Source organism: Anastrepha obliqua, chromosome 2, assembly GCF_027943255.1.
Source record: "Anastrepha obliqua isolate idAnaObli1 chromosome 2, idAnaObli1_1.0, whole genome shotgun sequence".
Classification (NCBI taxonomy): domain Eukaryota; kingdom Metazoa; phylum Arthropoda; class Insecta; order Diptera; family Tephritidae; genus Anastrepha; species Anastrepha obliqua.
Window position 1 is genome coordinate 3,207,363 of NC_072893.1, and position 17,982 is coordinate 3,225,344.

General features: G+C 36.9%; 1 protein-coding gene across 8 annotated transcripts in view; it reads right to left on the reverse strand.

Moving 5' to 3' along the window:
* Positions 1–16,460, reverse strand: part of LOC129239665 (blood vessel epicardial substance) — a 54,620-nt gene extending 38,160 nt beyond the window's left edge. For 2 of the 8 annotated variants that reach the window (XM_054875342.1, XM_054875341.1), the window contains exons 1-2: positions 15,353–16,460; positions 2,262–3,158 (exon numbers count right to left, since the gene is read on the reverse strand). In XM_054875342.1, coding sequence (XP_054731317.1) covers positions 2,262–2,903 — 642 coding nt within the window. In that variant the 5' untranslated portion in view covers positions 2,904–3,158; positions 15,353–16,460. The remainder of the gene's footprint in view (positions 1–2,261; positions 3,159–15,352) is intronic. The other 6 variants (XM_054875338.1, XM_054875337.1, XM_054875335.1 and 3 more) reach the window with 6 other exon arrangements.
* Positions 16,461–17,982: the final 1,522 nt, after the last annotated feature.

Here is a 17,982-nt window from a genome sequence, read left to right on the forward strand (position 1 = left end):
CGATGAAACAATGAGCAGTATGAGCTTTACGACGAGACAGACATAGTGGAGCGAATAAAGTGCAGTCATGTCATCCGAATGTATACAAACGCTCCGGCTCTGAAAGTATTCGATGCGTTACCAGCTGGTGGTAGCAGAGGAAGAGTAAGGCCTCCTCTGCGTTGAAAAGATTAAATGGAAAAGGACTTGGCTTAACTTGGTGTGGCCAACTGGCGCCGGTTAGCACGATAAAGAAACGACTGGCGCGCTTTCGTTCCCACGACAGTCGGTTCCACGTTACCGGAACGACCCGGATTCATATCCGACCAAGGACTGTCACTTCAGCAGCAGTCCCCATATATGTATGGGGAATGTTTATGCTGCTACAACAACAACTGGCGCGCTTTGTTAAACCAGGCCAAAATCGCGTAAGAGGTTATCGCGCCATCCTATCTTCCATTAACACCAAATCACTTGCTGGATATGCATGCCCACATCATGACTGACAGTTTGCCAAATTTTACTGTCGATACAGGTATAATATTGCGCCTTTCCAGTGCTTTTAATGACTGCCTCCACACATTATCCCATCGGTGTCCATCGTTGTAATACAAGATGATTTTAGCCTCATCGCAGGTTATCACAACATCCCAGTAGCTATAAGGTTGAGCTAGGTGCGTGCTACTCGAAGATAGCCGTCTTTGACTATGCGGTGCAGAGAACAAAGCCTTCTTTTGAGCGACTCGTGAAGTCTATTGGTTCTTTTGCAAAGCTTGGCGGACTGTTTCATGAAAAACTTCGACCTCACACTCATCTCCAAACTCATTAGCAAGATTTCTTGTCAAAATGTGGGAGTTTGCGGCTACTTTTCGCCGTCAGATATTTTCTATGTTCTTCCACTTGCAGATTTTGGCTCCAGCATATTTTCATTTTTTGCACAATTTATTGTATCATAAACAGTTTTTTGGGTTAAATATATCATTACTGATAACTTTTGCACTGACCAACTGAGTCACCTCAAACGATGTCCGTTTTCCAGGTATTTTTGGGTTCTTTATAATTTACGTAGAATTTGATATTTTGATTAAAAAACCACTCTTACGATCATTTTATGGCTGATTTATGACTAACGCAACAACTCGGTAAGATAACAAATCGTTTTAGCAAACGATGGCGAAAATAGGTATGTAAAAATTCCTCCTTTTTTTTATTTACTTTTTTTTCTTTTGCTGATAGCTGAGAGAAGCATTTGTGTTTGCTTTTGTTTCTGTTTGCTTGGGTGGATTTAAAAAGTGGTGGAAACTATGTAAGTTAGTGAAATAATTTGGAAAGACTCTCCAAATTCAATAGGAAGCGATGGTTTTAGTTAAAGAACTGTAAATGTCTTGAATATCTTTGTATGTCAAAACATTTTCTTGGCACAGTGCATGAGTTTAAACATGCACCAGCTGCTCACAGCCGTATTTTTATTGAAATAAGGCTAATGATGAAAGTTCTATATGTTCTAACAAGAGGTTCAATTAAAATTAAAATAAAATGATTGCCGCGTACACTTCTGATAGGACGAGCTCCTCCTCTTATTTGGGGCGTGCGTGCTGCTGTTGTTCCACATATTTTATAAAACGGCTTACAGTTTTAAGCCGACTTCGAACAGCAAATGGTTTTTTTATGAGGAGCTTTTTCGTGGCAGAAACCCTCTCGAAGGTTTGTCATTGCCTGCCGAGGGGCGTCCGCTACTAGAAAAAACTTGTTATATCATTTTGCTCTTTCATGCACCGAGACTCAAACCTACGAATCTCAATCTCGAATAGTAGTCTCGCAGCAACCCATTCAGCTACAACAGCCGAAGGTTCAATTGAAAGAAAAAAACCTTCCATCATTTAAACGTTGAGGAAAGAAATGGAATATGATTTTTTCTATTTCAAATACTCAATCCATATTTTAGATTTTTATTCTCCGATATCAAATATAATATTTTCTTATAGCTCTTCAAACATGAACGAGAGTTATCGAAAACGGCAAAAAAGTTATCTGTAAATTGAAATCGAAACTCAAATAAATTTAATACTTAAGCTACAAATATTATTGGTAATATAATATTATCTATGTACTTATATACATATGTTCTGACACTAATATATAATCATTTCAAAAGTAAAATATTACCGAGTTACGTAAATGCAGATGAAATGAATAAAACATCAATTTTCCGTCTTAGATTTCGAACAGTTTTTAATAGAAATATGTAGCAAAAAACTTATTTGTACACTCGTATCACTCACCCCCTCAATTTCCTTATCGAATCGAACCGGTCGTAACCGACACAGCACAATAATCAGGTAAATAAAGTTGACCACGAAAAATAGCCCAGACCAGAGCACGACATCCGGTTTACACTCTACCAGGTAGCCGTACATTGCCATTAGCGTGCACCCAATAAGAATGAGCGCCCGCAGCCACAGTGCACCGAACGGTCCATGCGGCGCCAGAAATGCCAGTAAGAAGAAGGCATTGCCCAGTTGGAAATAAAGATGATGTGGTCTTTGCCAAATCATACATTGTTCGATCGACCAATCGCCTGGATTAAGAGATCGCAGAGTACCGTTGTTGTCCCATGTAATGGTTCCACTGCCCGCACTGCTGCCAACTGATGTCGTTGTATGCGCTATCGAAGTACCACTTACAGTCCCCGTCGTTAGAGCGTTAACTTGGGCGCCTTCTATACCTCCATTTGGAGTGGCTGCCAACGGCATCGTGCCGCCTATCACAGTATCCACATTATCCGCTGCGACAGCTGTATTTATCGCCACCGTAGTAGCTGCAGCTACCGCCGTTGTCGCCAGATTAAATACACCCAAATGTATGCCAACATTGTAATTTGTTGAGTCCACCAACCCGAGTGCGAGCGCACTTATGAGCAACATATTTTATTATGCTCTTAGTAGACTTGAAATAATTCGGCGCGATAACAGTGAGTCATTCGGGATAAGGGCTTAAATATCTTCTCTTTTTGGACATATGAAATTTAAAAAATTGTTTTTATCTTTTTGCTCGTTACTACTGTTGTATGGCTGTTATTTTCTTCAGCGAAACTGTTTAAGATTATGACGACCCTTTTAATCTCTTGGTTGAGTCGTCCATGTTGCATAGCTCAAGTTGCCTGTTTCAATGTATGTTTTCTGCAAGAAATTACAAGAACATAACGCCATATTAATTAAAGCATTAAAGCATACATATAACAAAATAATATAACAACAGTAAAAAGTAATGATATAAATTAAAAAATCAGGCTCCTCCAAAAATTCATTCTGCTAACCCTAAAACGCAGAACGGGAACGTAAATACAGCCACAGAAATTCGACGCAAAAATTATCTGTTCTTTGTCATTGTCCAGGCGTATTTAGTTTTTACTGTTTGTTTAGATAAAAATGTGAATAATATGATTCTGTAATTATGATAAGCACAATTTTGAATGGACCAACCGGCAACCGGCAGGAGTCGAGATCTGCCAGTTTGCTGAGTTCTATATAAGTGGTATTTCAACGCGCGAATTTATTGAAAGAATGAACACTAACTTAAAAAACATATTTTAACAATTAACAAATTAAAACTCAATGTTTACAAAACTAAGGCTGTCATAATAAATGGAAATTCAAATGAAGATGCAATCATAAATAATGAAGCTATAGAAAATCTATGAAATTAAATACCTAGGATAATAAATAAATAAATAAATAATTGGCGCGTACACTTCTGTTATGTGTTTGGCCGAGCTCCTCCTCCTATTTGTGGTGTGAGCCTTGATGTTGTTCCAAAAAGAGACCTACAGTTTTAAGCCGGCTCCGAACGCCAAATGCTTTTTATGAAGAGTTTTTTCATTACAGAAATTCACTAGAAGGTTTGCCATTGCCTGCCGAGGAGCGGCCGCTATTAGAAAAAACCTGTTTCTGGTATTTGATGTTTATGCACGGCATTCGAACCTATGCACTTCCGAATGGTAGTCACGCATTCGGCTACGGCGGTCGCCTAGGGATAGATATACAATAGATAGAAATTTGAATTTTGAAAGCTATTTGAACTATGTGTGTAGCGAAACTTCTTGGCTGTTTCTGGTTTTTTCGTAGAACTGGAAGAAGATTGTCAATTAATAACGCCTTAAGATCATATAAGCGCAATCTGATGATCAAGCATCACCTTGAGTATTGCTCTTCAATATTGTTCCTGCGTTCAACAGAAATGATAATCAGACTGCAAAAATTACAAAATAAGGGTATGCGTTGCATTCTATTGTGCAATATATTGGCCCCAATGACATGCTAGCTCGATACTTTACAATTGCCAAACACTATTAAAAGCGAAATACATATTATTATATTAAATATAGAAGATTATTGATCGATTACATATTCCAGAAAATATTGTATATAATAAAATAATCTCATACGTAGCTTAAGGAAACCACACAAAAAATGATAAAATTTATGAAATTAATAGAATTATGAATTGAAAATAGCAAGAAAGCTAAATAAATAAGAAAAATAAAAATCAGTTTTCGATTAGCCTTCTCAATTCGCCTTAGCTAACACGGGATTATGATTTACATCGTTGGATAACTGCCGAACATATGTACACCCATGAGCAAAATAATAGCTGCGCGACATTTTATTCAGTTTTGGCTACTTTTGCTTTTTTTATTTAATTCCAATTTTTTTTTTTACAAATATTTAGCCTTCTACAACAAATACCATATATACATATGTACCAAAGTTTCAAACTTTACACAAGATTCATAGAAATTCGACAAATTTTCCTCCAAATTTAAACAGAACAGAACAGAACAGTTCCACGATAGCTGTCTATTAAGTAGTACACTTTTGTCTTTATATCCGAATGATCTAAACGATGTTCTCCCAGAAGGAGTCAAATTATTGACGTATGCTGACGACCTTGTGCTTTTAGCCGAGTAACCGGCGGCCTTACAAACAATGATTACCGCAAGCGGGGTTACAGTTTAAAATTGGGTTTGAAAGTTAATCCAACCAAATCAAGTCATACATAGTTTTCAAAAAATGTAATTGAATACCGAGTTGCTGTAATTGGATGTATGAGGATGAGCCTATGGAAATTATAGAGGGTCGGCACTCTAAGTGTAACCAATTAAAAAGGCCATAATTAGTTTGGACTCGTCTCGAGACTGGTGAATCTTTTAGTTCGGACCTTGTTCTCCAAGTGGTCCAAAGAGAATAGTCCATCGCATTCGCGTCTGGTGAATTTGAGAGCCAGTATGTGGACGTTATGAAGTTCGGAACGTTGTTTTTTAGCCAATTTTGGTTCACTCGAACTTTATGAGACGGTGCCGAGTCCTGTTGAAACGTAAGCAACTTCCAGAATACTTTCCCAATAACATTACGTATTTACCTTGACGCCAGGCTCGCTGAAAACGATTGGAGAGCGCCCATCTGCGGCTACAGCGGCCCAAACCATTACCTGTGGCGGGTGCGTCCTTTTGGTGGCCAATCGATGACTCAAATTCTCGTATGAACGGTTTGTAAAACAAAATCTATCGTTTTGGGAGTTTACAAATTGCTCAATTTGAAAAATTTTCTCGTCAGAAAACACAATGTTCGGCCAAGCGAAGCAGCTCCTTCGCTCTCTGAAGTCTGTCTTGTTGCTGCTTTGGTGTGAAATCATGCGCCTTTTGGATCTTCTAAGGCTTGACTTTGAGGTAATTTTTCAGTATGCGGGGGATGCTACTGTCAGACATGTTCATTTTTATGCAAATGGCTGAAGTATATGAACCTCCTCGTATTTGTATTTCCAAAAAAAGAGGATCTTCGATGCTGACTCAAGGTCTATAACGTTTTATGGGGCTCAAGTGTGATGTGTAGATAAATATGAGACAGCCAAGCAACTTCTGTATTTTTTTATAAAAAAGATTATTTCTTTACCATCCACCACCCTAACTCATTATTTAACCACACCCTACATGCCCATACGCTATTTGTTTTGCATTGTCTTGGCTTGCCGTCTAATAGACTATCTGCTTAGTTCGCATGTTGAGAGGTTTCGCCAACTTGTATTTACCTTATTGATGGTTTCTCTATCTATCAGTAGTTTACAAGTGGCTAAAGGCATCAGCGCCTTATCCGCTTCGAGGTCGAGCGTTGTACAAATTCGAGTAAGTTCATCTGCCTTGCAGTTCCCTGCTATATTCCTGTGGCCATACACCCAAATAATGTGTACTTTGTAGTATTTTGATACGGCATTTAGAAGTTTAAAACATTCTATGACTGTTTTTGACGAGTATGTTTTAGATTCTGGCGCTTTTATTGCTGCTTCGCCGTCCGAGTATGTGAAGACTTCATTTGTGGATAATACTCTCTTTTTGATTACCGTAAGTCCCTCTTTTATGGCAGTGACTTCCGCCTGAAATACACTGCAATGATCAGGTACGCGAAAAGATTGGCGCCGAGTTTATCAGAGTAAACCCCTCCACCTACTCTGACGAAGGGTTTATCTAAGTTGATATCCTTGGTCTTACAGAAATCCGTTGTACCAGGAATGCAGGGGAATTTTTCTAAAATTGAAGAGTGTCCTCTCTGGTTTATTTTAAGTAGACCGATTTCTGTTAATCTGAGAGCCGCCTTGGCAGCTGTTTGCTTGCCGAACTGCTCTATTGAAAATAGGCTAAGCATAATGTTTAGTGCCTCTGTGGGTGTGGTGCTCAGAGCCCGCAGATGCTAAATGGTTTAAATATTTTACAACAAATATTATAAAAAATAATTTGTAGAAACTTAATAACAGAATTTCACACTGCTAAAAGAAATGTTGCATTCATAAACCATGGAACAATTGTGACACGTAATTCAGCCTAAGAGGAGCAACTGCGAACTCACATAATGAGAACTTTTCTGTGTGAAGGCGATAAAGTTGGAAGCATCCATATCCTTGCATTTTACATAAAAGACCTAGCTACAGGTTAAAAATACCATAACGGGTTTACGTAAAAGACTTCTATCAAACTGCATGGTTATCGCCGCCAATGCTAAGTCTGTTCCTTTCGTTGCTTGTTCTGGATATGCGCAAGGTAGTATTCTTGGTCCGCTGTGTTTTGTTTTGTTTATCAATGATATTTAGTCTTACTGCTCGTCAGAAAGACTCCTGCTTAAACAAATGTATTCGGTGATCATCCTTCATCCTCAATAATCATCCTTCATTTAGCTATACGGAAAATTTAAGAAAAAACGATAACAACTTAATATAGACCCCCTTAATTAAATTAAATACCTCCAAAGAAGTAACACATAGAGCGTCAACAAATAAAGGCAACATTTTAAAGTATAAAGCAGTCGAATGTCGCAAAATGAAGAGAGAAAGCTGCCATATTACTTAACTTTTATTATTCTGTCATGACATCGAAAACTGATGAAAGCATCAATTAAGCGAAAAAAAGTTGACTAATAACCCCAAACTAACCATGACAGAGGACGTGAACATTGCGTATGGATGCCTTTCTTGCTTCTTCACTGCGAGGAACCTACAACTTTCCCCGACGAAGTCCATGGCGTTCCTCTACACAACCTGGACAAAGGAGTTCAAACTGCAACTTAAGGTAAAAGCCGACGACACACCAATTCTGACTGTTAACAACCCCAAAATATTGGGAGTTACCTTCGACAGTTTGCTCTCCTTCGAAACGCATACAACCGCTATTGCCACTAAATTCCAAAATTGAAACAAGGTCCTCAAATCGCTTGCCGGCAGCACTTGGGGCAAAGACAAAGAAATGTTGATATCGACTTTCCAGGCAATAGGCCGATCGGTTTTAAATTATGCTGCACCTGTCTGGTCGCTTGGAACCAGTGAATCGCAGTGAACGAAGCTACAGACTTGTCATTACTGCCATTAGGACATTTTGATGTCTCCACTTCAACATCTTCACGACGAGGCCCATATGCTCTCTGTAAAGCAGCATAATAAACTGCTCAGCAAGCAGTTCCTGTTAGGGTGTTACCGCAGGTCCCACTCATGCAGACGTTTTCTTGAGCTTGAGACACCTCCCATGCACGTCAGGAGGCACCTCCTCAATTACGCGGACGAGATCCAAGACAAAACAGACCGACAATTACTAGATCGGATAGTGTACAGACAGAAAATTAACGACATTCTTTGGGAGACTCTCACCATCACTTAAGCTCCCGACCCCCGAATGCCGTCATCGGAGTCCAACCACCACCCATCGCAGACGAAGAGCTCCAACTTCCCCGAGAGTCCCGCGTAACCTTGGCACATTTAAGTTCTGGATACTGTAGCAGGTTAAGCTCCTACCTATCCAGAATTGACATACTAAACATATGTCCGGCATGTGATGGCACCCCGCACGATACTAGCCACCTTTTCACATGCCCTATCAAATCAACTCATCTAACACCCCTCTCCCTCTGGACCCAACATGTCGAAACAGCAAGTTTCCTGAGCCTACCGTTAGATGAACTAGACGAAGACGACCGGTGATTTACACTACATTGACAGGGCAAAGTAGTAAGGATTTGGGTTTGCGACGTGTTGCTGCAAAGTTGGTTCCAAAGGACCTGAATTTGATACAAAAAAAGAACCCCGCCGATATCGCCAAAGATATGACTTCCAAGGCTAAGCCCTCGAATTCATCTGATATGGCTTCCTGTGATTTTTTTCTGCTTGATCGAGTCAAAAAACCACTACGGAGAACGTGTTTTCGCAGCCGATAAGAAAAATCGAAGACGGCTCTGGTGGTTATACCGAAAATAGAGTTCTAGAAATGATGCGAAAGCTGGATCAAGCGCTGGGATAAGTGCGTTACAGTTGATGGGGAGTACGTTAAAGACGATAATATCACTTTTGAAAAATACACTTGTATTGTGAGTTTTTGACGTGATAACGTCTTATAATTCGATTTAACAGGCTGCACGCACGAAAAAATATGTCGTTACCTTGCTCATTGCCGTTACCTTGCTCATTAGTGTTACCTTGCCCATTGCCGTTACCTTGCTCATGTGTTGTTACCTTGCTCATTGCCGATGAAGTGCAAGCGAAAGCGCGGAACGAACGACAAAGCAAACAAAGCAAACGAACGGCAACGTTCGACATCTTGCTCTCTCCTACTTAAGTGAGCGTATATGTGTATGTACATATATGCGCATATGTACATATATAATATAAATTCACGTATTTGTATTTGCATATGCCTTCTTATTGATTATTATTAATTTGATTTACTTGAAGAATTTAAAATAAAACCAAGCTTGTTAATAATACCTGTTGTTTTAATGTTATTATTATTTTTTGACGTGATAACGTCTTATAATTCTATGTAGCCGGCTGCACGCACCAAAAAATGCGTCGTTATCTTGCTCATGCGTCGTTACCTTGCTTGAACAGCATGTTATGTTATGTTATGTTATGTTATGTTATGTTATGTTATGTTATGTTATGTTATGTTATGTTATGTTATGTTATGTTATGTTATGTTATGTTATGTTATGTTATGTTATGTTATGTTATGTTATGTTATGTTATGTTATGTTATTTTATGTTATGTTATGTTATGTTATGTTATGTTATGTTATGTTATGTTATGTTATGTTATGTTATGTTATGTTATGTTATGTTATGTTATGTTATGTTATGTTATGTTATGTTATGTTATGTTATGTTATGTTATGTTATGTTATGTTATGTTATGTTATGTTATGTTATGTTATGTTATGTTATGTTATGTTATGTTATGTTATGTTATGTTATGTTATGTTATGTTATGTTATGTTATGTTATGTTATGTTATGTTATGTTATGTTATGTTATGTTATGTTATGTTATGTTATGTTATGTTATGTTATGTTATGTTATGTTATGTTATGTTATGTTATGTTATGTTATGTTATGTTATGTTATGTTATGTTATGTTATGTTATGTTATGTTATGTTATGTTATGTTATGTTATGTTATGTTATGTTATGTTATGTTATGTTATGTTATGTTATGTTATGTTATGTTATGTTATGTTATGTTATGTTATGTTATGTTATGTTATGTTATGTTATGTTATGTTATGTTATGTTATGTTATTTTATGTTATGTTATGTTATGTTAATGTTAACTCATTCTCTATATCCATACAAAATATCTATCAAACAAATAAAATTAAAATTTTCTTTTGAAAAATGCAACCATTCAATCAGTATTTTCTTATGACGTTATCACGTTAAACTATCGTCAGTAAACCGACTTTACAGACAACCTCTTTTTTGACTATATTCCAGGAACTTTTTATCAAGGTGAATTATGCATATGTATTTTACATTTATAAATTTTTGATTTTATGCCTAAAGACTGAACAGTTTTAATGTCGACAAATGGCTTGCGTATAACAGAAAAGGAAACAATTTGATGTCGGCATATTTATCTTGAATAATTTGCGGAGGTGGAAGCCATGAAATAGATGAAATAGAAGTGGGTGTCACAAGAAATGAATGTAAAGAGATGTTTAAGCAATAAGCGTTTAATATTGGGCAACAACAACACATGCATATAACCGAAGATAGAAGTAAACAATGCCTTAACATTGAATAAATGATGTCATCGCCAAGACAAAGCAGATTATCAACAGCTTCCATTAACTATCGATTCGAATTATGGTTGTGCTATGGTGCCAACATATCAATGTCGAGCGAAGTGAAAAACTATAAAAGTGATGAAAAGCTACTAGTGAGTCTAATTCCGGAATGGCCAAGGAAATTTAACCTCTCTCTCGCCATATATTTTTGCTATAACTTACCACTTATTCATTATAATTTTTTTTTTTTTATTATACATATGTATTAAATCATTAAGTTTACATATGTTACATTTTTACAGTTGTTTGTACATCCACATAAACAAGTATGTGCGGGCATACCGGCAAAAAGTCCCGTACTCAGAAACCTTCAGTGGAGAAGATATTTGTACCGGCGAGAGGCGAAAGCAATGATGATTTTAAATAATGCATTCAATTCATGCAACGAAACTGACGCTTAGTGTACTATAGAAGAAGTGCGCATGCGTCAAAAGCCAGCGGCAGCCGGCAATTTAGCGCAGATACTTTTCTATCGAATGCAATGCCTCTGACTGCTGTGCTCACATTAGAGTTTTTTTGTTGCTTCAGTCGAAAAATATACAGTGTAACCATCGAGCAAAGAATTGCTATGAAATTTCACACGAAACTTAAAAATCACTACTTAAATTTTTAATTTATCGAAAGTAGTGTATGGCAATTTGCGTACGCTTATTTTAAAGTCGTTTAAGCTTTTTCAAAATGACCGAGAAGATGTTAAATATGATTCACGACTAGGATGACAATATCGGAAAAATTGGTTATCTCGTTCGACTTGACCGTCAGTTAAGTATGCGCCTGCGGAGTCTGTAAGGATTGACGAAAATGCGTACGACAAAGAGGTAAGAAAAAACCAACTCAAATTGTGGAAGTATCAATAATGGGTCCCCTACAAAGGCAATGCGCCAGCTCATTCCGAATTGTTTGTCAAGCAGTTTCCTACCAAGTATAGCATCTACTGTTCGACCTATTTGCCCTATTTGCCGCATCTTGCGCCATACGATTTCTAGCAATGTTCTAAGGTGAAATCTGTCTTAAAAGGAAGGAGCTAACAGAAGAAAACTTCTAATAAACGTTAAAATAAACAGGCATGAAATAGAATAGCAACACCTTGTATATTTCACTTTAAAAAAAAGAGTCCTAAAACGTAAAGCAAATGTTTGTATTTAAAAAGATTCTAGTTTCAATATTTTTCCCCTATCCTTTTTTTTTATAAAAGAATATCATTAATTTATTTATCTATTTACCTGAAATATAATTACAAAATCAAGGCAATTTACCGCAGAGGCTAGCGGCCTGAAAAGACTGATAACTAAGAATCATGTAAATAAAAAAATGCACAGTTGGATAAACGCTTTGTGACGATGAAAGATCATGTCGTCCATAGAGTGGACTAACCCCAAAAACCTTCCAAAAAATTTTGTGATTTTATTAAAAATAATTAGGAATCCTTTAAAATCAATTGAATTGATCATCATTTGAACGAAATTGAAGATGCCTCAGACAACTGTGCAGCGCATTTTAATCGAGTCCCTAAGACTTCGTAAGCTCAATTCGAGATTTGTATCACAACAGCTGACACGACGCTCAAAAAACTGATTTCATCACCAAGAGTTGTGAGTGAATTTCAGACAAAAGCAAATTATTTATTTGCACCGATTGCCGCATCCCGCATCGACCTGATTTGGCAACTTGCCTCTATTCGCGTTACTGCATTTGGCTGTAAAAGGAAGGCGTCATGAATCGATCGAAGTCATTCAAAGCGCTGTGATCACCATCTTGAAAAAAATTCCTAAAAAGGGCTTAAATAGCTTGCTTCATAACTTGGAAAAACGTGTAAAATGTAAAATAAAGAATATTTGTCACAAAATATACATTGCTTGTTTCTGTTTGCAAAAAGTCAATTTATTCTGGAATATAGGGTGTATATACGAGTACATACATATGTATGTAGCCAGGTCAAAATTTTCGAGTGATGATAAGAATCATTGTAGTAATGTCTGCCTGTCCATGCAGCTGTTTGTATGTAGATAGCATGAGTAGAAACTGAGAACGAAACTTAATGGCCAACTAATTACGCAAGATAACTTGAAATTGATAAAATTTATCCATAATCCCGACCACATTCATATAACACAATTTTTGAAAACTAGTAATTTGATATACTCGTATACTTAGATAACTAATAAAGAAAATTTTTAAATTCGATTATTAGACAACTAAATCACTTAACGGAACTTGTTAAGAGTAAGAATAAATTAAGGCGAATCTTTCGTATTACTGGCAATTCCTTTATATGTTGCTTAGCCTGTTATTATTCTTTCCTACGGTTTCAGGGAAGAACAAAGGGCCACAAGAGGCTTTGCGTGTATTATAGCCTAGACAGACAGCGACGATAATCGGGATTACCCGCGAAGTTAATTCTGATTAAGGGGACAGATAAATGTAAAATTTCGAAAAAAAATTTTTTTTTCATAAAATGTTAATATAATCCTTTAAGAATATGTCAAAAAATCGTCAACCGTGACGACTCTATTCTTTGCGTTCGAGGGCTGGGAGAGGTATAGTTACGTTGTCCTGGAAGAATTGCGTGTACATCCGCCATTTTAAATAATTAAAATAAAAAATTTATATTACAGGGTAGGCCATTTAAAGCGGGCCCATCTGGCAACCCTATAACTTTTGACAGGAACGTCAGATCGACTAATGACATAGCGCGTTGGAAGCGTCAGTCCAAGACAATTTTTACCATGGAGCAGTACACTCCAAAAGAACGCGCTGAAATAATTCAGCTTTACATCCAAAATAACTTCTCAATTGTGAAAACTCAACGTGCGTTTAAAAAAAAAAATAAAGTTAAAAGTGCGCCATCCAAAAGCACTTTACAGCGTTTATACGCAAAATTTATTAACCACGGTAGTCTCAGCAATACCAGCCACGCATCCAGACAACGTACACGACGTTCTGCTGAAAATATCGAGGCTGTACGAGCCAGTGTTGAGGAGGCTCCGCGAACATCGAGTTATCGTCGTTCTCAGGAATTAGGCATCGCCAGGACAACACTCAGGCGCATAATTCGCATCGATTTGAAAATGTTTCCGTACAAAATTCAAATGGCACAAAAATTAAACCCGGCTGATTACCCGAAACGGCTTGATTATGCCAAATGGGCCGTCGAAACCGTTCGAAATGAACCCGACTTTTGGCAAAAAATCATCATGTCAGACGAGGCTCATTTTCAGTTGAATGGAGGCGTAAACAAGCAAAATTGTCGCTTCTACGCTGCCGAAAATCCTCAATTAGTTGAAGAACAGCCTCTCTTCGATCAAAAAGTGACTGTGTGGTGCGGTGTTTGTGCGGGAATGGTCATCGGACCGTTCTTTTTCGAAAATGAAAATGGAGCCTCTGTCACCATCAATGGAGAGCGTTATCGTGCCATGATACGCGATTTTGTTATGCCAATCATCGAAGAAAATGACATGGAAGGCTACTGGTTCCAACAGGACGGGGCTACATGCCACACTTCACGCGCTACAATCGATTTTTTGAAGAAATTGTTCCCTGGAAGGTTGATTTCGAAAAATGGTGATTTTCCGTGGCCACCGAGATCACCAGATTTGACGCCACCGGACTTTTATTTGTGGGGTTATCTGAAATCCAAGGTATACATCAACAAGCCAAGGACTCTAACTCAACTTAAAAACAATATCCGACGCGAAATCGCCGCCATACCGGCCGAAATATTGGCCAAAACGATGGAAAACGCCGAAAAAAGGACACATTTGGCCATCAAGGCCAGAGGCAAACATTTGAAGGATATCATTTTCAAAAACTAGCTGGAACAAATCTCCTTGAATCAAAATAAATGATTTTTCATATCAACACAAAAAAAAATGTTTTTTTCAATGTTTTTTTTCAGAAACAAATGGGCCCGCTTTAAATGGCCTACCCTGTACTTTAAGGTATAAATAAACTGTATGCCAATTTTGAAAAAAATATATGGACTTCATCATTTTAAATGAAAATCAGGGAAAATATGGCCATTTAAAGGTATCTGTCCCCTTAAAATTGTAGTGTGGCAGGCGGTTGTTACACGTATTAGTGAACAGCTGATTTGTTTATTGGATACTTTTATCATAGATCGCAGGCGACAAATACGGGTATTAGTTGCGCTGAACCAAAAATATAATTATAATAAATAATTATTTGTTAAAAAAAAATATTTAACTGCTGTTTCTCAAACTGCGCTGAAATATCAAAACAATTAATGCAATTTCGATCGTGTTAGTGCAAACTAACACTGCATGCAGTTTTTCTTGCTCTTCTCTATAAAAGTTGAATTGTTTTCTATTCACAATAAGTGTTAACTGTCATTTTTCGGCACTGTTGCCATCGAAGTATGTATAGTTGTCAATACGCTTCTTTTTTTCATTGCTCACTCCACTCGGGAGCATAGGGCCTCGACAAGACTCAGTATTGCGTTGGTTTCGTTAATCTATTTTGCTTTCTGACAGGGTAGGTGATTAGCCTGCCGCTACGCTTTAGTTGTACTTAATTCCTGAGATAATTTCGAATTAAGGCGTTAATCCCGATTAACGCCACCGTCTGTCTATGCTTTTAGGCATAAAAAAGTTTAACTTGAACCTGGTTCTTAATTTTTTTCGAGCTTTTCTAATTTTCCTGCAGGGTAGGTAATTTATATATGGTATTATTGTACTTCAGCCAATAATTCGCACCGCACCTACCCCTTTCATTTTAGTCAGCTGATGCCGTATTGCCATCGCATGCCATCAGCAACTCCCTCATATTGCACTCAACGTACTACCGCTTCCACTGCAGCTGTTAGCTGCTTTCTGCTGTCGGCCTCAGCGTTACCTAATTCGATTTTTCACAAATCGCCATCGTCGACATAATATTTATTAAGTGCGTGTGTAATGCGTAAGGTTGTTTTTTCGTCGTAGAAACGGAACTTTATGCAGGTAGATTTACATGTACATTATTATAACACTAATATTTATGTATGTTTGTATTTTACAATTGGTGGAACTTTGTTTTAAACCATCACTATAAATTTTATTGGCGATCTAATTCTATGTTAATCTCGCTTTATTTTTCGGCCCTGTTGTAGTTTTGTGCACTTTTCAAATACTCTTTGCATGAATATTTGTTTAAATCACACAATACCGCTCAAACAACACATGAATATGTCTGTGCGAACAGTGGAAAGATTAAGAAATAGATAATAACATTTTCTTCACGCAAATATTTTGTTTATTGGCTTCGTTTTTGCCATTTAATCAACTTACTACTTTTATAGTATTTTATCTCACATCTCTTATTTAACTTTTGTTTCTTTACTTTAAGATTAATCTATTTGTGAAATTTACACTCTAACGCTGCAGGGGGTTGTTGTTGGTATCTTAGGAACTTTCCTAAAATCGCTTTTAATGTACTTCTGAATATAATTTTCATTTAAACACAATCAATTCTCTTAAATTTTTTATTTGCCAAAAGCAAACAGCCGTTGCCAAAAGCATTCGCATTCACTTTTGCCATAGCCGTCACTATTATTGTGGTGATAATTCTAATAATCATCTATGCTCGTTCGTGTAAAACTCAACAAACAATCAAAGCAATTGTTTTCACAATTTTCGCAATTTTATCGCGACGTCTGCTTACTTCTTATATGTGTACATACATATGTTAAACACTTATTTTATTTAATAAACACCATTTCTTTAAATTTGCCAATTTTCGGTTTATTAAACTGTGAATACTTGAGAAAATAAGAGAAAAAAGTAGACGACTATTAGAAACACTTCACACAATATTTCACCGAAACCGCTTGCTCACGTTACGTGAGAAGAAATTTAACTGGTCGCTTGTTTATCGAGAGTCGTTTGTGTGCCTATCTACCACGCAGCTATCTAGCTGGCGCACGAAGTGTATATTCTCTCTGTTTCCGTCTCCGTAATCGCCTCTGTCAGTGTGGTAAGTTTCGGTGGTGGAAAGCCGCGTGTACTCCCATATGCATTGGCATATTTTACGACCCTGCAGAAATACGGATACTTCCGAACTGGTGCGTGTAGAAGATTCATTGCCTATTTCCTTTTCAGCGATCGACTGTAATGTTTAATAAGGCGAAATACATACATATACACATATATACACACAAATGTGTGCTTGGTGTCTCCTTATTCAAGTTTGATCTGAAGAGGACGTCTACCAAAGAAGTAAAGTTTCTGGCAAATTCACTGAGAGCGACTAGCGGTACCGCGATATGCGCAACCTTCTGTATTCTCCCAACCGCGATACTTAACTATAAAAATGTTATATCCTTTTTGTATGACCATAGTTATTCTTCTTTTATTGGAGAAACGCCTATTTTCAAAGGTTTTGTTTAAATTGAATTTTTTCAATATAATGCAAATTTGTACGAATAATATGTTTGCATATTTCGTTAATTTTAGAATATTTCTGGTACGTTGGTGAGTTTGTTTTATTTTGCAAATAGTAAAGGGGCGCAGTTAGATGGAATAGATTAGCACCAAAAGTTAATCATTTGTTGTTTTTTATTTTTTTGTATTTTAGAAGAGCCAAAGTAAAGTTCAATGTAATGAAAGGATTAATATGTCTATATTTGTATGTATAGAAGTACATATTAATTATTATATGTTGGGTGGATTGGTTTTTTGATTGTCCAATCATGTGACTTAAAAACAATGTATAGACCATGCCGATAAGAATAGGAAGACGAAGATTCTTAAAATTACCGTTTTCCTTCTATTCAGATTATTGCTCAGATCATCCTGTGGAATAAGTTGTCTATATTCTACGACTTTTTCTCGGCCAGCCCTTGTGTACTTTGAAACTCAACATTAGCTAGTAAACAGACGATCATCTATGCGAGCACAGAGTTCACCAAGTAGTCAAACAACCAGCTGAGAATTTGACACGCTTATTCATACATACGAGTATGTACATAGGTATACATATACATACTTTCAATTCAAACGCAAAAATATTGATATCTATTCATGCAGATTTTATAATACATTCAACTTTATATTCAACTTTACTTTAATTTCGCTCTTTTCCATTTCTTTTGTGGTTTTAATATTTCGGCAAAACATATTTGCAATAGTTGGGCATGAGTATTACACTCTCTAATCCGATTCTCTCTTTGCACATGTACATATTATGTATGTGTGTAGATATATGTATTTTGTATAAATGCAAATATATGCAATCTATTGCATCACTGCTAGGCATTGTTGATGTATGTATGTACATAAATCAAAGCGATTCCATCAATGACGTCATTATGACTTTATATACATACTTATATACACACTGGTACATTAATTTAGGGAGT